Source organism: Periplaneta americana, chromosome 15 (assembly GCF_040183065.1).
Source record: "Periplaneta americana isolate PAMFEO1 chromosome 15, P.americana_PAMFEO1_priV1, whole genome shotgun sequence".
Taxonomy (NCBI): domain Eukaryota; kingdom Metazoa; phylum Arthropoda; class Insecta; order Blattodea; family Blattidae; genus Periplaneta; species Periplaneta americana.
The window spans coordinates 61,651,929-61,676,257 of NC_091131.1; the positions used below are offsets into that span (position 1 = coordinate 61,651,929).

Here is a 24,329-nt window from a genome sequence, read left to right on the forward strand (position 1 = left end):
ATACCAGTAAATACAGTACATACATTTTATCTTTCCACACATCCACACCTGTGGAGTAACGGTCAGCGCGTCTGGCCGCGAAACCGGGTGGCCCGGGTTCGAGTTACCTGGTTGAGGTTTTTCCGGGGTTTTCCCTCAATCCAATACGAGAAAATGCTGGGTAACTTTCGGTGCTGGACCCCGGACTCATTTCATCGGCATTATCACCATTTCATTCAGACGCTAAATAACCTGAGATGTTGATACAGCGTCGTAAAATAACCCAATAAAATAAGTAGAGTGGAAGCAACAGTGCACAGCGCAGCTGCCCACATGCGACTGGCTCAGTGCTCGGTTATGTTATGATAGAGCAGTTCAATGGGAAATCCGCATAACGGCGTACTGAGTATAGTGGTAAAGCGTACAGTGGGTGGGGGTACTGTAGAATGAATGCCAACAAATACCCAAAGGAAAACGCTCTGGATTTGAAGGTTCTGATGAATAATTTGGTTTTCATACAAACTGTGTCTGAAACTATTACACGGTTAGAAAAGTCAGGGCAAGAGATGCCAGAAGCCCTCAAATTAGTTAAAGAAATGACACAGAGAATTAATGAGACACCAAGTACGTACACCGGTTACTGACCGTAAAAAAGATAGAAGTGGAAATCAATTTATGTAAAAATAACGGATATGGATCACTGTGTAATATAAACAGCAGATTAGTGGACATAGAGTCACCCGAGAATAAAGGACTGTCTCTTAGAGACTGCAGTAATGATAGGTTTTTTTCGTTTTGCTCCTGTCACGTAATGCGACGTAGAGCGCAGCTTTTCACAGTACAAACTGTGTTTGACAGATAACCGAAAAAGATTTACGTTTGAGACACTGAGAATGTATCTTGTAGTACATTGCAATTCGGTACTGTAACTGCACTTCCTAAAGACGACCAATAGGATAAATGAAGAAATTAAAATTGCTTCATGCTTATTTCCACCATTAACACTGTGTATAATTAAACAAAAATGCTTATAAAAGACAGGAGAACAAATGCTTTTCACATTCTTTTGACATTATCATTGTGTAATGTATATTTACTTTCAGAATGTACATGTGTGTGTTTCCCCATACTACCGTACTCTACTCTAAATAGGAACGTTGTTACCTCAACACATCTCTACCTTTCACTACCTACAGCGAGTCAACAACCTATAGTACAAGCACAGTAAACTTATCGTATCCGGTCCCAAGTCTCGAAGCCTGGTTATGAGTATAGAACACGCAAGTTAAACCGTAAAAAGGACAGTTTTTTATAATTTGAAATTGTGAAAGTGTTAAATAATGCTTACCTACTTGTTTCTAGTTATTTATTTATTTACTTATTCTAATGACAGGTACATATATAACTTATCTTTGACCTAATCACAACCTCAAGATTAAAACAATAAAACTGGATACAACTTAAAATTAAATCTGAAAAGGTAACTAAACAAAATCCTTAAAGAACTAAAAATTAAGCAGAAGCATGAGGGTGCTTGCTACCCAGTATCTGGGACATTCTGTCAGAGATTTTAGAGCTGGACAGCGTTGGAGATGATCCTTATTCATCGCTTCTTGAAGGTCACAAAGATTACACGTTGGATTTTGATAAATACCGAGGAGGTGAAGATGCTGCTTCAAGCAGTAATGTCCAGTTGCAAGGTGGAAATGCGCGACTGTCAAACTTCTTGATCTGTTAGGTATTGATAGAAGGTCTCTTCTCCAGTGTTTGTCATATGTTTTTTGTGCAATGTCATGGGAGTGGATGTTGTGGGCAACTTCTTTGATGCACAGTTTAATTGTCTGGAAGGGTGTTGGTTTAGGAGATGTTTGTAAAATTTTAGTACCCTTCTTTTTTTTTGCCTGCTCATTGCCAAATACATTGCAGTGTCCGGGGACCCACTGTAGTACCACGATTTTGTGTTTTGCTTGCAATAGTTGTATGGCATTTTGACAGTCTTAGATTGATGAAGACTCGGGGTCTGAGGAACCTACAGATTCTATGGCTGCTTTGGAGTCGCACAGGATGGCGACATTCTTGAATTTAGTTTGGTGACATATCAGTTGAGTTAAGGCTACCCTGATAGCTTCAATTTCACCATCATAAGCTGATCATCTCGGGTTTATTCGAGGTATTCCCGAACTGTATGGCGAATATGAGACAATCGTATAGCGGATCATCGGATATGTCGACAAATATAGCCTAATATCGCAATCACCAATTCCACTGACACTATATAACCTCGCATCTGTTACGTTACAGTATTAGAGAAGGTGGTAATATGGGACAGTCTTTTTCACAGTCTCTAATTTGAAAACAATGAAGTTAAAAATGGGATTTGAGATGATCCCTTATAGGGATATAATTTCTTCTTATGTAGGCCTATGCAAAGTCATAACATGATTATGTCAAGGAATCAGGAGTTATGTTTTAGAAAGTTCTAATGCCACATAATTGGACTACCAGAAAATGAGATTGCAATACGAGACAGACAAACTTCCTGCGTAAATTCTAAAAATTAAGCCTGGAATAACATAGAATGCTTCAGACATGAACACTGGTAATATATTAGACACAATTCATATGAAAGTCAGTGTCTTGATAGTTGTGTCAAAAATATAAAGTTCTCCGTTTTCCATAAGTGAAGGCCCTAGTTTTGTCCTCGGCACCTTTAATGCACGTTCATCAGTATCTTGCAGACAAATTAAAAGGTTCTAATACTCTAGTTTTGTCCTGAACATCTATTTTCCTCACACGAATAGTAATGTTGTAATATGGAACAAACGTGTCCCATAATACCACCACTCATACCGTAGCATAAATTTAATTTATAATGATATTTGATTTCCATGTTGCAGAGAATTACAAATCTATACCTTCTAATTTTTTTACATATAAAGAGAATTCCTCTACCTTAATTTGTTACTGCGTAAGAGCCGAGAAACGCACCTTCTGCAAAAACTTTTAACACTGGCGTAATGAACATGACCCCCTCTCATGCACAACTCTCACTCGATGTACTTACTGTATTCCATTGCAGACAAAGACTAACCCAGGAGTAAAATATGCCACTATACGTATCATATTTCACATTATCACATTAATTTCATAAAAATAGCCATGTCCCATTTTATAACCCCGTCCAATATTACCACCTTCTCCTTTATTAAATTTATAAAATTGTGGTAGAAGATGGTGGTGGTTGTGGAGGTGGCTCCATCCAGCTGGGAAGCTCTCGGTAGCCCGTTGTTATTCTTCTTCTATACATTTTTCAATGCTCCATTTCGAAGTCTGATATGTATTTTTCTTCTCATCTTTAAATAATATGTAACTGACCACATGCCGCTATTTGTCTCATTTGTGAAGGTCTGCCGAGAACATGTCTGTGCATGCAGGATCCACGCAATTCAACACCGGAGGCACAATACATAGCGTGGCGGAACTCCATATTCACGAAAACTACAACAAAAGCAACTACGACTACGATATCGCCGTAATTAAGGTACGGTAACAGTATGCTTCAAGTCCGCCGTTGATTACCGGTGTATTACTCCTTGCAAACTGCCTGGATTTCGTACGCTTTCTGTTTATTGTATATTTTTTTTTTCGGAATTTGTAAACCAACCAACCAACCAACCAACCAACCAACCAACCAACCAACCAACCAACCAACCAACCAACCAACCAACCAACCAACCAACCAACCAACCAAAACCAACCAACCAACCAACCAACCAACCAACCAACCAAAACCAACCAACCAAAACCAACCAACCAACCAACCAACCAACCCACCAACCAACCAACCCAACCCAACCCAACCCAACCCAACCCAACCCAACCCAACCCAACCCAACCCAACCCAACCCAACCCAACCCAACCCAACCCAACCCACCAACCATAGTGTGTTGCAATGGACATAAAATACACTAAATTACAAGAGATAATATTTGACATGAAATATAAAAACAGATGAATACAACAATGCAAATGAAATACAATACTGTTAATAATAATAACAATAACCAATACTAATAATAATCGTAATAATAAAGAGCAATGCAGCTTATAAATTTAGAAAAAATTTACAGTGCAGTCAAGAAATTCGCTATTACTGTAGAATAATGGTTGATTAACCAGTTATACGAAACAGATTTAAATTGTATATAACTTGCATCATGCGCCTTTTGTGGTAACTTATTAAACATTGTTATAGCAATAGAATTGAGCCATTTTTGGACTTACTAACTCTAACTAACTTACTAACTCTAGGTTCTGAAAGATGTCTATGTGTAAATTGCGCCACAATGTTATGGTTCGTATCCATGTTATGTTAGCTCTGTTGCAGATCCTATCCTAAAGTGGTAGACTTTGCGGACTCTCGTAGAAAATTTCTTTGTTAATTTCCACCAACAATATGGACTATGGCGGATGCAACCACTGAGTGGCCACAAATGCTTGCGAATCCCTTCACGCCCATTTTGATGAAATATTTCATTCTCCTTATCCATCTTTATTCGTTTCTTGGACATATTCCGGCAATTTACAACAGAAAACTACATAAGAATATCAAAAGTAATATAAGAAACAGAAAGTATGCAAACCGTTTCTTGAAGCGCCTAAATCTATTTCACAACATTTTCGAGCAATACAAAAATGGCGCTGCTCACAGAAAATGTGTTAAAACTGCTTTCCACAGATTTTATAATTTTATACAATTAATTACAAACTGCCCCCATTGAGGGTAGCTCCTACGGACTCAGTATATCCTCAAAAAATAAATATACATATGTAAACATAGATAATTAAATTAAAAGACAAACAAACAAAAGGGCATGATTTTAGTAACTTCCATTCTGACGCAACAACTGTGAAGAATTATTATGATTTGTGTGAAACGAAATAATTTTTAATTACAACAGGTTTATTGAAAGCCTGCCAGTTCTAAGTCTGGAGAAAGTGGGAAGGAATAACATAATGTTTGGTTGGTTTCAGCGGAATTTACGTATGGCCTTAATACAAAAAAATGTTTGGCGGTAATATTAAAATGGATTTGAGGGAGATGGGATATGATGATAGAGAGTGGATTAATCTTGCACAGGATAGGGACCGATGACGGGCTTATATGAGGGCGGCAATGAACCTTCAGGTTCCTTAAAAGCCATATTTGTAAATAAGTAAGGCGGTATTTATATTCATCTTTCCGAAGTTTACCTATGCCCACTTTTTTATTACCGCTTAAGATTTATGAAGGGAAAGAATTAATAATAATAATAATAATAATAATAATAATAATAATAATAATAATAATAATAATAATAATAATAATGCATTTATTCTAGTGGTATTAAAGCCATCAGGCCTTCTCTTTCACGCCACCAGAATTGTGATACTGCAAAAATTCATTTTGAGATTTTCATGAAAACTTGGCAGAATCATTATCTAGAGTCAAAACATCATTCATTAAGAGCCGCCTTGGTAGCTGGATTGGCAGAACGCTGGCTTATAACGACCACAGACCCGAGTTCAAATCTCGGCGATGACGGAGCTATATTTTGTGGTGGACAAAGCCATTGGTTGTGAGGAGTTTTGTCTGGTTCTCCCGTTTTCCCTCGTCATTTCATCAACTCTCCACAATTACCCTCACATTATCATCTCTGTCTCGAAAAATAGGGCATCTCATGCGTTTGTGTGGTGTCAAAGTCGCAGTCCTCCACAATAGATGTTCCTCGCGGTTTGTCAGAACATTGGGAGATGGTAGTGGTGGAAGGTTCTAGACGATTCATATTTCTGTACCTATATGAGGCCAAAGTCCCCTATGTAGCCTGACGGTGATATGGATGATGCAGGGGGAATATTAAATATTGTATATTTTCATTCTATGATGAAATGTGATTTTTTTTCTAACTAATCTGAAGCTAAATATATCTTCGAGTTATAAAAAAACCTTAAGAAAATCTTCCAAGTGTGCGTAAAGGGACATCCTGTAAACAGATTTGTCAAAATTTAAAAATCATAGCCTTATTTTATGAGTACATGTCTTCATGATTATGTTCTTTTTGTTAAAAACCAGGATAATTGTTTTAGTAGTAATTACAACATACGTAATTTTAATCTTAATGTTTTCAAGACAGCAAGAAAATAAGTTTATAAGTGATTTATGACAATTTTTCGATATTCATACGAGTATATTATACTCAACTCATGAACTGTCTATATTTGAATCGGGGATTGCAGAAACAGCATATGTCATGAAAACTAAATTTTTCAGTAGACACGAAAAACGGTATTACTGGTGGTAGACCACATCATTGGTTATAGTACTGGCTTCTTCAGACAGAAGCCTAATAGATGTGTCGTTTTATACCAGATTTATTGGAATGTAATGAATTGTTAATGAAATAAATCAATATATATATATATATATATATATATATATATATATATATATATATATACATATATACACATACATGTGCTATTTCTGCAAGGAATCAAAATTTTAGTATAATAATTTCAGTTCAACTAAAGTTTGTCAAATTAGGGATATGATATATGCATAGGCCAACTGTGTACTTAATACTTAAGTTCAGCATGTAAATGAACTTATTTTTCCATAATAGGCCACTGAAGAATATTGTTGTAAAATTCTTGATATTCGTGTGATATGTAACGCATAAGTTTGTGTTTATCGTCAAGCTTCTCTCTTTGAATTGGCACAATTTTGTTTGGATATGCCAATGAAGGTAAATATGGTATTCTCCTTTGTACTTACAAGCAAATATTCTCATGGGGGTAGATAAAAAATTAATCTTTTTTCTTCCATCATTTTAATAATGTCAAAAGAAGTGATTACACAAATTTTGGCCACTCGAGCGCAATTACGCAGGCCGTAAAAAAATAAGTTTCCTCTGGGGCCGTTTACAGAAAGGGAACAAAATTTCATTGAAAGTTTTATTGGAACAGATATAGCAATTGTTGAGATATTTTTCAACGTATTCACCACCAGAACTGAGACATTTGTCATTCAGTGGGATCAATTTTTGTATCCTTGTGTCGTAGATGTCTGCCGTCTGGAATCGGAACCAATGTATCGGCACATGTCTTTGACATGAGCTGTTTCTGCGCGCTTCCAGGATTTCACAGGTCTCCAAATGTGAGACGGCTATACTGACATATGTGTTTTCTGTATGGAATGATAGCCCTATATCAACAGTCCATGAAACTCGAATAAACTCATTTCGCCACAAATAGTGACATGTGCTGTTTCTGCAATCCCTGATTCATTTGTGAATTAAATTAATGCATATATTGTGTATGAATGTTCCACATTTCAAAGCTGCAATAGTGATGTAAGTACCCAAATAAGAGACAGGGCCCTAATAAGAGATACCTTATTCAAATCAGTTGGGCTTTCCAAGGTGGGTACCCTCAAATTAGCAGTAAAACAAAAGACTTACATTTCCTTCCTCATGCCTGTCCCTTATTCTGCTTCTTCCACTCTTACGAAATGACAACACGCTACATATCGTGTCGAAAATCGAACCGTATAAGAAATTTCATGGTCACATGCATTGCGTGATATATGAATATTAAAACATGGGTTTTGCCGTAAATATTTAATTTTTCGTAGTTTAAGTTAGCCTAGCACTTATGTGAGTAGTTGGTGTTCTTCCAACTGAAGTAAATGATAAATAGTCATTAAATCTTTACATATTGTTGAGGAATATGAATATTCTCTTACTTGCATTCCGGTGATCGATGTCATTCATTTTGCAAATGGTACTTAAATGATTATTTTCGTACACGCAAAAACTCCAGACGTGGCAACGGAAAGGGAAGGTGCATGCAAATAATTTTATGATTACCATACGTTAAATCTGGGGTTCCCAACCGGTGTCACGCAGCTCCATGGAGTGTGTCGCGAAATTTTGGAATTCAAAAATAAGTTTTATTGCATCCAGAAAGCCTCTTTACAACGCATTTTTTATTTGCAACGAAGTCCTTGATATGGTACATTTTATTTTGAGACAGACTTTACCAATGAAACTTGAACACCTGCAACAATGCTCAGTTCAGTTTCTCAACCATAAGGCCAAGTATGGAGAAACTCTGTGCAACCCACCAAGCACAGAGTTCACAATAATTTAAATAGGCGAGTTTTCAAAAACGACAATAAAAATCTTTTATCGAACATCCAGCATAGATAGAAAATAACAAGTAGCAACTTGAGTGGCATTAGAAAAAATTATTTAGAATTTAGAATTTTCGATTGCGTGTTAACATCAACCTACTACAACACTGGATGTCCAACACTACATAGAAGTTGTTATCAATGCCCTTTTTCTGGCAGAACGCGCTGGAACGGCACCTTTTTGTTGCATTTTTCATCATGGAACCGATATATGTGTGAATAACTATGTTTTTAATATAATTTTCTTCTTTGAATTCCGCTTAGATCTTGGAAATCTTAGTTGGACGAAAAGGAGGTTAAAAACGACAAAATTCCCGTGCAGTGAACAGTAATCCCCTTTGATCCTAAAATTAGAGCATAAGTTTTAATATTTTCACATAGTTCCGGACTAATTTTGAAAAATTTGAATCCCATCTCCCCGTCCGCTATAAAATATTCTACACAGAGTTCGACCACCTTTTTCTCCAGAAGAAAAGTAGTAGTTTTTTATTATATTATTATTATTATTATTATTATTATTATTATTATTATTATTATTATTATTAAAATCAAATAAGTGTGTCGCGATATCGTGGGTGTTCAGTAAAATGTGTCGTCAGTCAAAAAAGGTTGGGAACCACTGCGTTAAATGTAATTAAAATGAATTAAGATGTTTTAAGGCCGCCATTATCTTGTGTAAAAAGAAATTAAATGAAATATGTGTTCGAATACCAATGAAAATTGAAAAATCTGTCACTTTCAGGTTACTCCGGTCTTCGAATTGTCTGACTCTGTGCAAATCGTGCCTCTTGGAAACTCGTCGGTGCCTGTGGGAACCGTCTGCGAAGTCAGCGGCTGGGGTTTCACCACGGTTAGTAAGATGAATTTGTCTGTAAAGTTTTTGCTTTATTGCGATAAAAGTCGACAATTAGAGTAACACCTCCTATATTGGGCCAAATGTACTTCTCACCTTGGATAATAGAGACTTTCAAAATCCTTCTTTTATTCCAAAATAATAGTATTAAAGTCCGTATCCTGGAATCTGTAGACTTCGCTGGCGCATTTGGGTTGAGGTGGATAGGAAACGAATGGGCGGAGCCTAGCAATGCAGGAGTCGTGTTGCGGGCATTATCGGCGCTCGACCACTAAGGAGTAAGATGCGAGTAGTGTAGGCCTGTAGGTCTGCAACTGGCAAAACCCCGTTGTAGGTTACTAAACCTTACCCATGGATAAATATATAATAGGATGCGAAACTTACTGAGTTTCCCGTAACATATGCTAGAGGCGCTAATGTAGAAATTGATCTTTCTGCCACCTGTTGGGAGTAGGCGAACTTATTACATCTAGCAGCGCACCAAGTACCGAAAATAGGAACTAATTACTCCATGCATTTAGCAGCGCACCTGGTGACGAAAATGTTAAACTGTGCAGAAAGTATTCCCTCCCACTCTCATCGATATTCAAAACTAACCCAATTTAAAATAAAACATTTACATTTTTATTCCTCACAGCATCTTCTACTGAAAATTCTTACCGGAGACAACAGGAAGATAAAAGAGACGATCTATTTTACACTACCCAATTAAAATATAACTAGACAGAGACAAAAAATAAAGCAAAAGATTAGATAATTGAGATTGTATTCTTTGGGTATTTATTGTACAGCGCAATGGAAAGTCTGCAAAAACTACTTAGATAGTTCAATTTATTATATTACTATTACTTTACAATACATTCAACAACACTATTTTTACAATGTCCATAAACATCACTGTTTAACATACACTGCTTATACACAGACGTAGTATCACTTTATGTTCACTAATTAGCAAGTTTCTGGATGCCATCTTGCCTTCTCGAGTAACGTCTCGAACGGATAAATAGAGAACTCTGGGTAATGTACCCAACACGTAGTTCTAATGTTCACCACCTACGACGTCGAGCGCTGATCATCTTATTTGAGCCCCCTGCCGCCAGATGATGCTGACCGCAGTTTCGCATCCTGTTATATATTTATCCATGCCTTACCGCTGTGCTGGAGGCGGAGTCTGGAGTTTCCCTCCATTAATCTGAACCATTGTCGCTATAGATTGACAAGTCATGTGACGCATCACTGCTATCAGTACGCGCTACTATTGGCTGACAATTAGGAAGGAGGAGGTGAATAGTATATATTGTGTCACTCTTTAAGATTGACTCATGCGCAGACCAACGGAGTTTTGTAAGTTGTTCCCCTATAGAAGGTGATATCGTTCGCTTCCTCCACGCCATGATTTTCCTTCCAGAGTGGTCATTGGCCCTGCCACCTCCACTCACCACTTGCGCAGAGGACTTGTTTCGTCTTTTAGATCTACAGATTCCAGACACGGACAAATAAGCATTTGCTTTCATCCCTAAAACATGTGTATATGAGTCCAAACTATTTCACTTCTTACACTTAGCGTCACATCCATTCATTTTTTGGGTGTTACCCGACTCATCACATAGATCGACTTATCACGCAGCCAAACTCAACAACATCGATATGCCACAAACCGGTGAAACAGCTCTAAATCAGCAAAATACAAACAAGAATCATACACTATTTACACTTCAAGTACATATCTCTAGCCACACATAGTATATTACTTTTATAGTTTGGGCACATCTTTCCGTTTAACTGCGTTAAGAAAATCTAGTAATGTTATTAGTCCTATTTCGCATTCTGTCCATTTTCCTCCCCACAAAGTAGTCTTTATTTGAATTCTCCTTCCTAAATTCAGTGCCGCGTAAGTATGTTAAATTCGTATCTCACAGGCATTCGAATAGCCTCCTTCCATGACTTTGGCTTAACCAGCAGGATAGACCGACGTTTCCTACAAATTATTATTTTTTTTTAAGTTTATTAGGCCTACATCCTGGAGTGTCACAAAATCATACTCCGCCATAGTCCGTAGCATTATTTTATTTGGACGACAAGTCAGGTGTTCACTGTTTTACGTTTCAAAGCAGTCCGAACCTATAACCTGAAACTTATACTGTAATTCTCTGTACAGTTGTTGATAAAGTTATATCACACCAGTCAAGCCAGTAATTAAGTATTCCCAAAATGAAATAGTTAAGATTGTACTAAAGTAAAAAAAAAGTTACTTGTAATTTTTCAATTTTCTCCACAATCACAATCATAGTTGCTCATGCATCCGCGGAAATTACAGTTAAGTGATTAATAAGGATTTTGGGGATATTCAGTGAGTGGGGCCGAGACAAAATTGTGATACTCTTCATTCAAAAATCCATTAAAGTGATACAAAACCTTCACAAAAAACGGCGAATGTTGCAATCAACTAAAATCAGCGTGTGATGGTGGGAGAATTGAAATAAGATCTGGGAATTCCCCGTTAGGATAAGTAGATGAATTGTCGCGTGTCCCCCAGCCGACAGTAGTGACGACGTATATTCAGCTCCTATCGGCTGTACTGTCCATTCACTGATGTTTCAGCTAGGGGGTGGGGAGCGTTCTTCCCAGCAGGTAGAGTTTTAGCTAGTGGAAGGGGGTAGTGTTTACTTAGACTGAAGCAAGTCAAGGCCCTATCCTATACAGCTATACAGCCTATCCTGATACAGCTACTTTATCTGAACCTTACTGATTAGGGGGGAAAGGAAATGGACACCATACCCCATATCTTCTGACTTAGTTGCCTCATAAATGGTGCCTTTTTGATGTCACTTCAGAGGTTCAAACCTGTTTTCCGACAATTGACTAAGCAACAGCTATAGATGGTGCCCTTCTTATAGGAGCACAGCGGCATCTCGTGCAATGTGCTGCGCCACGTGAAGGTCCCAGTGTTGGACGATGCCTACTGTGCCCGTGTGTACCAAGATGTGGGCGGCATCTCCCCCCGCATGATGTGCGCTGGCTATCCGGAGGGCGGCAAGGACGTCTGCCACGTAAGTATCTTGTCATCAGAGGGAGTTCTGTTTTCGTGATTGCTAGTAATGTTTCTTCATTCTCGGTTTAATTAATTTGAATCAGCAAGTAGTTATAGTAAATTGTACAGTGTTTTCCAATTTGGTGAGTTTTACATTCCCAGTGTTATTGAATTTACTTCTGACTTGTCGTGGAACATTAAATTAGCCACCGGCGTAGCTCTGTCGGCTAAGGCGCTTGCCTACCGATCTGGAGTTGCGCTCGGACGCTGGTTCGATTCCCGCTTGGGCCGATTATCTGGTTGGATTTTTTCCGAGGTTTTCCCCAACCGTAAAGCAAATGTCAGGTAATTTATGGCAAGTCCTCGGTCTCATCTCGCCAAATATCATCTCACTATCACCAATCTCATCGACGCTAAATAACCTTGTAGTTGATACAGCGTCGTTAAATAACCAAGTAAAACATTAAATTCATTTCTAAATCTTCTGCGATGTGTGATGGATTTAGACTCAATATATGCTGTTATTGCAAATACACATACTGCCACCATCTAGTTAGCCATAATGTATTTAGTATTTATTTATTTAACCTGGTAGAGATAAGGCCGTCAGGCCTTCTCTGTCCCTCTACCAGAAGATTCCAACTATAATATGAAAAATAAAATTACATACAATTAGTATCAAATTTACAATTACAATTACAAATAAAATTACAATTAGTATTAAATTTACAATTATAATAAAAGTCAAAGTATGAAAATATTACCTGACTAATGAAAGCTAGATAATTTATCATAGAAAAACAAAGAATATTTTATATTTACTGAATTACAAATTTAAACATAGAATAACAAAATTGTTTAGTGATGAAATTACCGGATATTGAAAAATTTTGTGATAGATTAAGGAAACTATTTACAAGAAATCAATTACTGACCAATGCCTAGTAAGTTTGCTTTTAAATTTAATGTCATTTCCTACAATCAAGAGCATGTTTTGAATGTCGCATAGCACCCAATATTTCCTCCAAAGCAAAAAATACTAGAAACGACAGTGTTCTGAAAACTGGCACATTCTACTGGAACACCTTGTAGATGCATTAAAATTAATTTATGTCAGTATCTCATTAATTACGTCAGAATGCTTGAACATCATAATTAGAAGAACGCTTTCTCAAATAAACGTTAGTTTTACATTGCTAAATCAACAGCTGTCTAGTGGTTGGTTGATTTTTTTTGTACAATTTTCAAACACTACAACTTCAACACTGGTAGAACCGTTTGAAAATAACTGTACCGAAACAACAATTTGAAATATACAGTATAATTACATTATTTGAACTGAATTATGTCCCTTTCATTAATATAATATGTTTTTGCACTTACTTTGATTATACTTGACCTATTTTAACAAAAGGTTGGTTGGTTTCTAGTGCTCTGGCACTTGGCTATGATGCCATTCGTCTAATTTTAACAAAATGTATAATATAATTGTATATTAATTGCACTATATGAACGTAATGACTTTATAATGAGCTAATCAAAGAAAGATTAAGCAGTCAAACAGGAACCACTACGCAATTCGTACGGACTTTTCATATCACATACGCTATGTAAAGCCAATTAGTTCACTTTCCGTTGTTATTTAGCATGTTAGTTACTGTGATTTATTTAATTTTTTAAAATACATTTCTCATTTTGCGAGTAACATGTATATATATATATATATATATATATATATATATATATATATATATATATATATACCAAGGTTGCGGGTTCGATCCCGGGCCAGGTCGATGGCATTTAAGTGTGCTTAAATGCGACAGGCTCATGTCAGTAGATTTACTGGCATGTAAAAGAACTCCTGCGGGACAAAATTCCGGCACATCCGGCCACTCTGATATAACCTCTGCAGTTGCGAGCGTCTTTTGAGTCGAAAGTTACAAGCAAAAATAGTTGTGTGAAAATGGAATTGTAATTTGGCACCACGTGCCCTCCTTCCCTTAACCCTTGAAACAGTCGTGGAAAGATGGTATGGGCCGGATGTCTCCTACGTGGGTACTAGGACCGATACAATCTGTGAGCTTGTCTACTGTTCCCATTGGCTCATCCGTATTCGAAAATCAGGTCTGCTTATTCCGCTCTCATGTACTCCTCCGTTTCACTAGGACTGATCGACTGGACACTGCAACTTGTACACATACACTGCTGTCTACAGACGTGCATATCAGGACCGACAATGTCCGTTACACATTACGCTATCTGCATTGCTTTAGTGTAGTTTCCTGTCCCCATCCCTCAGACAGCGCACTGAATGGAATACTGTAAGTAGACAACGTAAACAACGTCAGATGAATACAGTATGTGTAAAATGTACAGATAAATACACATAAATAAGGTGTACAGAGGAATAAAATTATTTCATTTCCTCACAATTTTTACTTGTAACTTTCGACTCGGTCATTTCCGGCCTATTGCATAATTCACAGGGGTAATAGATCAAGACAATGCGAACAAGTTTCGTCAAATAAGTTTTTTGATACGTCCAATAATTTTGAGAATACGAAATATAACGTGTTGCAACGCTGCAACAGGTCATTGCTCCGCAGTGGGAGTGAGTGTAATTGCAATTCTCCACTCCGCAAGACTTGCGAGAGGAGAATGTAAACAAAAACGTCTCATCAGATAGGCTACATTCGTAACATTTACTTAACATTACTGTAAACTTAATTTCATTTCTAAATAAATTTATTTTTAATTTCTTCAAAGGTAATAACTTAAATGGAGAATGAGTTACAGAACGTGTATTCGTAATAATGTTATTTTCAGTTTACATCAAATGTAAAAGAATATTCAATTGAAATAGTTTTGTTTTATAAGAATGTACATACTTTACTAGTTTGTAATTACGTAAAAAGCAAAAACATCAACAGACACTGTAAATGTTAAATAAGTTTCATGGTATTAAATTCAGATTTAAAGTGGTAATAAAGAATGTTAAAACTAAACAATTTGCGTAATCAATTGAATAAAAGTAGGGGAAACTCGGCTAATTCCGCAGTACGGGTAATTCCACAGTAGTGCATGTATGATTTTACTGCGGCTTTACAATAGCGTGAACGTAAGTTTTGAGAGGCTGTCAACAGGAGGCATGTCCTCTGCAGTGCTATAGAAAAAAATCAAGGATATTGGTCGACACCTCTGTCAGCCATACAGTGAAACATCGAAAGTTTGCTGTTTTTCGTGTTTTGCTACACAGCTGTGAAGACAATGAGCATTGTTACATATAAATTGTTACCTTTATGTTACTTTCATAATAATTATTTACGACTGCGGAATTAACCAAGTCCTATTGCGGATTTATCCGCACTGTTGCGGAATTACCCGAGTTGTTCTTTTTCAACTGTAATGTATGTACAACTAAATATATTTGCATTTTAATAGGTCTCTTTATCTCATTTGGTAATGAAAGGTTCCGTCCGTGTCTGCATACCTTGATAATATTTTTCTATAAACATGACAGATTTACTTCTTAATATTGCGGAATCAGCCGAGTCTCCCCTACTTTATGTTTCCATCTATAGTAATTTGATCGAAACGTTTCTGATGAGACGTTTTTGTTTACATTCTTCTCTTGCAAGTCATACGGAGTGGATGATTGCAGTTACACTCATCCCCACATTTCGTATTCTCAAAACTATTGGACGTATCAAAAAACTTACTTGACAAAACTTGTTCGCATTGACTATGTGAATTAATGCATTAGGGAACTTTCCACTCTGTATTTGTTTATTTTCGGCTTGAGGTAGTGGTTATAGCTAGGAGTGTGTCCATAGCCGCAGAGTATAATGGACTGGTTGCTATTCTGAACGATGTGGAACTATGGCTTCGACCACTGGAGTATAATAGAAACCCCTTTTGGAAATGTTATATTTCGAAACAGTTTAAATTGTTTCAGATAAGTGTTTCAAAGTTCCCCTCCCCCACACACACAACTCGTGCTTTTCAGATTACAATACCGAATCGATTTGAATAAGATTCATGTACTCGCAGGGGGACTCCGGCGGCCCTCTGGTTACTGGCGGCACTCTTGTGGGCATCGTGTCGTGGGGCGAAGGCTGCGCGCGTCCCGACCATCCCGGCGTGTACACCAAGGTATCCGCTCTGTACGACTGGATTAAGTTACAAACGAATGTTTGATATCCTAAGAGATGTATATTATCCTTTAGATTACCTACAGTATATACTGTTTTCGCTGTAAGAAAAATCCTAATGTAAACATAAGCACGTTGCTGTCATACCCGTGATTGGCTCCCAGTCGAAACACTCACATGACGCAGGAAAATATAGTTCGTATTTGGAAACCACAATCTTGTATTATTTGAAAATAAAAAAAAAATGAATTCTATTTGTTTAATACGATGAAACATATAACTTCACTCATATGTAAAACGCTGTGTAAAAGAAAAGCTACTTTTATATTTTGTTATGTACTATGAACGCGGGTGAATACCAACAGTAATACCAAGGTAGTCTGTTCTTGTAACAAGCTGGCGTCACTTGATCTCGTAGTAGTTCACGTAAACACGTGGTATTGAAGTATGGGTTCTGTATCCTCAACTGTCCATTGTGAAGACATAAGACTTAAAAATAATTTAATTGCAGTAATTATAAAGTAAATGTTTTCTAAGCAAACGAATGCATAGTAGTGAGGTTAGGCCTACTTGACGAGTAACGGGAAATGTTTGACATGAAACAGAATGTACAACAGTAGGCGACAACACATACTGAGAATCTATGGCGCCAAACAGCGGCCAATGAAGCCTCACTTCAGTTACGTGCTATTGTTTACATTAGGATTTTTCTTACAGCGAAAAGATTATAGGTCAAACTAGAAAACTAGTTATTGTATTTTGCTAACAATAACATTCCAATCGCAAGCCTTTCTATCTTACCAAGGAGTCCTTGAACGTCATCACTAGGGCTCAGAAGTTGATGAAATATCATCTTTTTTTCTCAGACATCACAGACAATGCAGGACTCGTTTCACTTCAACACGAACCAATATAGCCTACTTTTATTTTGCATTTTCCTTTTTCTGCTTATGAACGGACATTTTTACGGTGTATATTTGAGAACCTACTGCAGATTCCTTACGGATTTCGATTGCGCTTTACAGAATTTTCCTTATGGTTGCATCAGCCTGACTCTTGATCACGTGTGTTACGTGCTTCCCCCCATTCAATGCAACAGAACAAATACTGCAGCCACTGTGTCTGCAGTCAGCATATTGTATCTTACAAGTGAAGATCTAAAATTCCCGAAAGTAAAACAAAGCAGACTAAGTATTTTTTGCGACAGTTAATGACTGAGTTTGGTGACAGTGCATTTTCCACAGATGGAAGTATGGGCCTACTATTATTTAGTTTGTATTTGGTATTAAAATCATGCTCATTTTTTTTAAATTTTAATGTCATATTTTCTGAAATTTAAGGTCATTTTATAGTAATTTTATGTGATTTTTAGGTCATCAACTAGTCATCACTAGACTTCGTTGAATTGCCACACGCAGCATGCAATCAGGTTGCCGATGTACGGTAATATAGAGGAGGTGAGCGACCGCCCGGTCTCGTAGTAGCAGCAGTCCATGTTAAGAGTTGTGACAGGTCCAAATAGATAGAGCACCTACAGCTAATGTATACCTAAGTAAGCACTTGTTTTTGCATTACTGTCAAAGCTTATCATTTGTTCAGTGCAGACAAGAATTCAATCAAACATACTACATTGAGAGTGTTGCTGTTCCAAATAATTGCCCCTGGAATACTCTTACCCCCGCAGCCAGTCTTGACCCGTTGGGGAACGTGGTTGGATGCTGTTAATTATTATGCAGAACATTACAGCAAAATAATGGAAGTAATTGATGCATTGGATAGCACAGACAGTTTCGCTGTTGCAGCTGTAAAATCATTGCCTTCTGAACGGCTATTGGAATATATTCTGTTCATTGATTCTAATTTTAAAATCGTGTCGAAAAGCATCATCCTGTTAGAATCGTCTAAACTACAACTCTCAGAAGCCCTTAATATAGTGTATAAAGTATCACAAACCGTTATCCAAAATAGCAATTCACTAATTTCAGAAAAAATGAAATGTAAGTTGAGAAACATTATTGGTGAAAATTCTGCCTATTCACAACTTCGTACTGTAAATGATGTACCATCAGGTCACGACAAGACGTCTGAAGTTGGTGTACTAAAAAGTAGTGACTTGCCGTTCTTCAAATATGCACATACTACATCGTGTGATGTTGAACGTACATTTTCCCAAATTAAAAACTGTTTAAGTGACCATCGGACGAGGTTACTTTGCAGTTGCTCAAAATGTACGTAACTTTTCACTGCAATGCACACATTCAAGGATGATGTGAGTATCTTACATTAAATTTTAAGAGTTAATATATCTCACTATAAAATAATTGTGTATTTACATTTTTAGACATTACCTATTTCAATGATCATTCATTATATTTCTTGAATACAGGATACAGGTTGTATTGTAACCGCAGTATACTGCTCAGTGTTTACATCAGAGGCATACTCCATCTTTTGCACGCCCGCTCCTCATACAGTCTATACTGCATGCGCAGTAAACCTTGCGATTCTCGTGGCAATTCCACGAAGTCTAGTCATCAGCATATAAAACTATCCATAATCCGACAAAAAACAAATCATAATATTTAAACTCTTAGCATAAATGAAGTTTTGAGTTTTTACTCTCTTCAGTCATGATTTCATGAGTATGATCACGAAGTAGTGGTAAGTAGGTGTAAGAGTCCACTGTTATGGAGTAACGGTTAACACGTCTGACTGTGAAACGAGCGGGTCCGGATTAAAATTCTGGTTGGAACAAATTACATGATTGGTGGTTTTCCGGAATAGTCCCTCAACCAATTGAAGCATAGTAACTTTCGGCGTTGGACCTCGGACTCATTTTGCCAACATTAATTCACAGATAATCATCATCATCATCATCATCATCACCTTTAACTTCATCATCCATACAAGGCTAGGATTAACTTCATGGTGCTGCGTGTTGTACTTGTATAAGGGCGCGGCCGTTCGGCTACAAGTATCATTCATAGAACAGTGATAAGCACAATAAGCCTTCGGGTCCCTCCTACATAAAACGTAAGTTTAAACCTGTTCTCAATTATAGTAAACATAATATTGTACTCATTCTGGTAAAAATAAAGAAATTCTACCTCATGATATTATATATGTATTTATTTCAAAATGTGGAAATGTGCTAATTTGTCTACCAACTCTATGACTGCTATGATTCGCATCTGTTTATTTACATGAAACACGAGTTCAAATAATATATCAACAGACAACTTATTGAGATGAATCAGAGCCATTTACATAGAAAATGGGAGTTTTGGGTCGGCAACACTGGTAAAGAACTGTCAACCGGAGGCCTATGATACAAAAGTATGTGTATGTGTGTTTTAGTGTCCTTTTCAATGCAAATTAATTTGATAATACACCGTGTCCTGCTTAGAGGGATCGAGAAATAAATGCTCACCACTTAAACCCAGATGAAGATATCGTTGAGATTTACATCTGACAATATAGAGAAACTGTCCTAGTTTACGCAACAAAGTCTGAAAACAGCTGCATGCTTAACTTTCGTTTGTTTCTTGCTGAAACAAGCCTGGCGCCATTTTGTAGAAGAACACGCCATGGTCAAGATGTGGACACCATAACAGAAAGTTCAATGTGTGCTATAGCTAGCAGAATAAATATCTGTTATGCGAATACAACGCCGTGTTCGTCGTACATGGATAGGTGGATCGGAAGAAGAGGACCCATTGCCTGGCTAATCAGGTCACCCGATTTGACCCGTTTGGACCTTTTTCCTGAGGCTTTATGAAGGATGCTGTGTACCAAAGAGGCAGCGCTATCACTTTGGAGGAACTGAGACAACGCATCACAAATACAGCTGCGTTGTGACTCCACATATGCCACGAACGAGCGAGCGAGCGAGTAAATGAATGAATGAGTCAGTCAGTCGAGTGAACGAACAAACGAACGAGCGAGCGAGTAAATGAATGAATGAGTCAGTCGAGTGAACGAACGGACAAACAAACGAGCAAAAGAGTGGGTAAATGAACAGTCAATCGAGTGAACGAACGAACGAGCGAGTAAATGAATGAATGAATGAATGAATGAATGAATGAATGAATGAATGAATGAATGAATGAATGAATGCATGCGTCAGTCAGTCGAGTGAACGAACGAGCGAGCGAGTAAATGAATGAGTCAGTCAGTCGAGTGAACTAGCTTGAATGTATCTTCTGTCTTATAGATTTGATTTCTAATTCCTCTTGATTCATATTCATTTCTTTATAATAAGTCCACACCTGTGGAGTAACGGTCAGCGCGTCTGGCTGCGAAACCAGGTGGCCCGGGTTCGAATCCCGGTCGGGGCAAGTTACCTGGTTGAGGTTTTTTCCAGGGTTTTCCCTCAACCCAATACGAGCAAATGCTGGGTAACTTTCGGTGCTGGACCCCGGACTCATGTCACCGGCATTATCACCTTCATATCATTCAGACGCTAAATAACCTAGATGTTGATACAGCGTCGTAAAATAACCCAATAAAATAAAAAATAAATCTTTATAATAAACTCCGTATACAAAATACTAATAATATATTCAAAAATATAAAAAAATGGTATTGTGAACGTACTTTATAAACGAAACACCATCTAAAGCAACGGTCATCAGCACAGTGCACTGTCGGGCTAGCGTCTCTTACCCGCCACGAATAAAAGATGCACTAGCGTGCATCCGTGGCTGCTGGCGGGTATGCTTTCTCTTTCTCTCTTCTGCACGACGGTGCATCTTCCGGTAGATTACTTACCCGTTACCCATTTCAGCGAGTGCTGACGATCACTGATCTAAAGTATTGCCAAATTCTGTTCCAATTCTGCTAACTATGGATTAGGTAACCTTGGAATCAACGAACGTCATACAACACGGAGCTCCATTTATTCTATAGTTAGGCTATTCCTCGATTTATTCCGCGATCGTACAACTGAACCTAGGTGAGTAAATAATGAGGTACGTAAGTAGATAATAAGTAAACATTCATTCATAGAGTTTTGCCCAAGGGCAGATCTTTAACTGCGAACCCAGCATTCTTCAATCTTTTCTATTTTCCACCTTCCTTTAAGGAAATAATAAGTACTAAATAATAAATGATACATAAGTATTATATTATATTATACTAGCCGTACCCGTACGCTCCGCTGCACCAGTTAGAAATAAATATAAAGTAATTACATAATTAAAATATAACATTTGATCCAGGGAACATTCGTGTTTGATAGAAGGATAAATCGTTTACTATGTTACTTAATTTAAATTGTATTAAAAAATTAAAATGCGATCATTTTGATCTAGAGACCACTCATTTGGTCATAAAAATTATTTTAGGAAATACAGGAAACGAATGCCTATCAAGTTTTCTGTTCATAAGAAGCTATTTTAATCTTACATGTCCTCGATTCACTCAGAAGTTACTGTAATAACATTATAGCATTATGTCCATCTAGAGAAACTACAGTTTCCAATCGTGAATTAATAATTAATTATACAAATCGGTTAATTTAGCTTCCGATATTACTTCATACAAACACAGAAACATTCTCTGTAGGCTACCATATGTTTCATAGCTTTCGATTGTTGTTGTCCAAGGCCCCTTATAGACGAAGTCATTTGTTTTTTATTTCATTACACCGCCTTAGATGGCGTTTTTATTGTAATTTTGAAACTCATTTATCTCATTAAATATCAGTCCTATCAAAATTTTTCAAGGAATAAAACTCATCGCAAATAATTTTTAAGGAAACTTTTGTTATGTAACATTTTTCATGAAAATTAATAATAAGGGAGATATTTAGATTTATTTAATTCGAGCCCCCTTATGACTCCCCTTTTAAATAAAATATTTTGAATGCCATATAGCCTAAATTCTAAGTTACAACGAACTTAATTTATATTCCAATTTTCATATAAATCGGTTCAGCCATTATCGCGTGAAAAGGTGACTGACAGACAGACAGACAGACAGACACAGACATACAAACAAAAATGTCAAAAAAGCGATTTTCGGTTTCAGGGTGATTAATTATATATATGTTAGGACCAATTATTTTTAGAAAATCGAAAATTACCAGAAAAATTTCGGCTACAGATTTATTATTAATATAGATTATATTATATTATATTATATTAGATAGTTGATCAGCCACCGGCGTAGTTCAGTCGGCTAAGGTGCTTGCCTGCCGATCCGGAGTTGTTCTCAGGCGTGGGTTCGATTCCCGCTTGAGCTGATTCCCTGATTAGGTTTTTTCCGAGGTTTTTACCAACCGTAAGGCGAATGTCAAGTAATTTATGGCGAATCCTCTGCCTCATCTCGCCACATACCATCTCGCTATTACCAATCCCATCGACGCTAAATAACCTAGTAGTTGATACAGCGTCGTTAAATAACCAAGTAAAAAAATAGTATGTGTTGTTATTTTGGATAAGGAAGAACGTTAAACACCTTTTAAAAACTATCATATTATTGTATATTTACTATTTTCAAAGTCGCATAGCACTGGACTTTGTCTCGTAAGTTCAATGATTTTTTGTCATCGTTCAATTCGCTAATGAAAGCGAAGCAAAATAAAAGATACAACCATGAAGTTTTACTGTTTTAAAGATAAAGATAATCTCGCATTTCGATTGCGAAGAGGAAGAAAAGTCAATGAACGAAAGGGAAGAGGTTCGTGTGGCTATGGACTATATAATTATTATTCCAATAAGATTTTGATTAATCTCATCATGACTTTATATTTTATGAAATAAATTATTAACAAATCTAAATACAGAATTTAAAATAGCTCCACGTTAAAACATATCCAGCCACGTTCCGCAGTCATTCATAAAAACTGCTCTAGCAGATGAATGAGAGGGAAGGTTACGCAATTGAACGTATGCGAAACTTGCTTATGTTATTTGAAACAATTACTATAAACTGCAAATATTTTGACTGGTGGTATAGTAAGTAAAGATGAGGACGAACTGTGTGCTTATAATAGCTGAATTTGACTGTAGAGTAGTGGCTCTTAGATAAATTGCTTATCATCCCCTCAAGCTAATATCAATACTGGAATCAGTTGTCCGTCCGTCGGGCTGCTGGTTAGAGTGCCGCTAGTGACTGTCTCTGTACGGAACCTCAAGAGCATGGAATTTAACCGAAGCAAACTTTATGGTGAGTAAAAATAAAATAAATTAATAGTGAATACCATTTACAAACTCCACTCAAAATTTGCTCTTAGGCGGTCTTAAGATAGCTGTATTCTAAAAAGACGTAAAAACTATCATACAGTTAATGGAGGCAGTAGATTATTTTATATTAGATCGTAACCATGAAAAAGTTGTCTAAGGTGATAAAGACAGATTCTTAGTACTAGTAATGTTCTGAAAAAACAAATCAATAGAATACTTGGGTCTACTGTGGCATACGTACGTTACGAAACAATTGTTTTCGTTGATATTCATTTCTTTAACGTTTATTACGTCGGTTATGATGTCGAGAACAGTGCCTATGTTGGTTTGTTTGTGCTGTGTTTTAGTTGAATAATTTTGAATAATGTGTTAAGATATTGTTTCACTCTTAGAATGGATCCTAATGTAAACAAACAAATTGTATCCATGCGTCAAAAGCCATATCTATAGCTATGTCTCCTAAAAACAAAGTTAGAGACAATCTTCGCAAGAATGAATTACGTAACAACTCTTGGGATACTGAAATGTGAATATTATACATTGTCGAACTAGCATTAAATTTATTCTGCTAATTAATAGTGTGTGCAAGTGATTTTATGCACTTATTAAAGGAGAGATAACTACGAACATCTTAAGACACCGGAATTAATAATATTAAGGCAGGTACGTGACTAGTAGTGATTTTTTACTTTCTTGAGAATACATGGAAGCAAATTGTGAAAAGTTCATGATTGTGTTGAGAAGATAAACGTACAGTAAAATACTTAGTCGTACAAAACTGAGAATTACAATTTTTAAGAAATTACATATAATAATAATAATAATAATAATAATAATAATAATAAATAATATTTTTTTCGTTTTTATTTTAATTTTTCATTCTTAAAT

At 36.8% G+C, this 24,329-nt stretch overlaps 1 protein-coding gene across 1 annotated transcript in view; it reads left to right on the forward strand.

The window, feature by feature from the left end:
• The window catches only part of LOC138715715 (vitellin-degrading protease-like), a 61,464-nt gene extending 42,097 nt beyond the window's left edge, over positions 1 to 19,367 (forward strand). The window contains exons 7-10 of the mRNA XM_069848770.1: positions 3,385 to 3,520; positions 8,956 to 9,063; positions 11,967 to 12,119; positions 16,154 to 19,367. Of these exons, the coding sequence (XP_069704871.1) occupies positions 3,385 to 3,520; positions 8,956 to 9,063; positions 11,967 to 12,119; positions 16,154 to 16,300 (544 nt within the window). The 3' untranslated portion in view covers positions 16,301 to 19,367. The remainder of the gene's footprint in view (positions 1 to 3,384; positions 3,521 to 8,955; positions 9,064 to 11,966; positions 12,120 to 16,153) is intronic.
• The last annotated feature ends 4,962 nt before the right edge of the window (positions 19,368 to 24,329 follow it).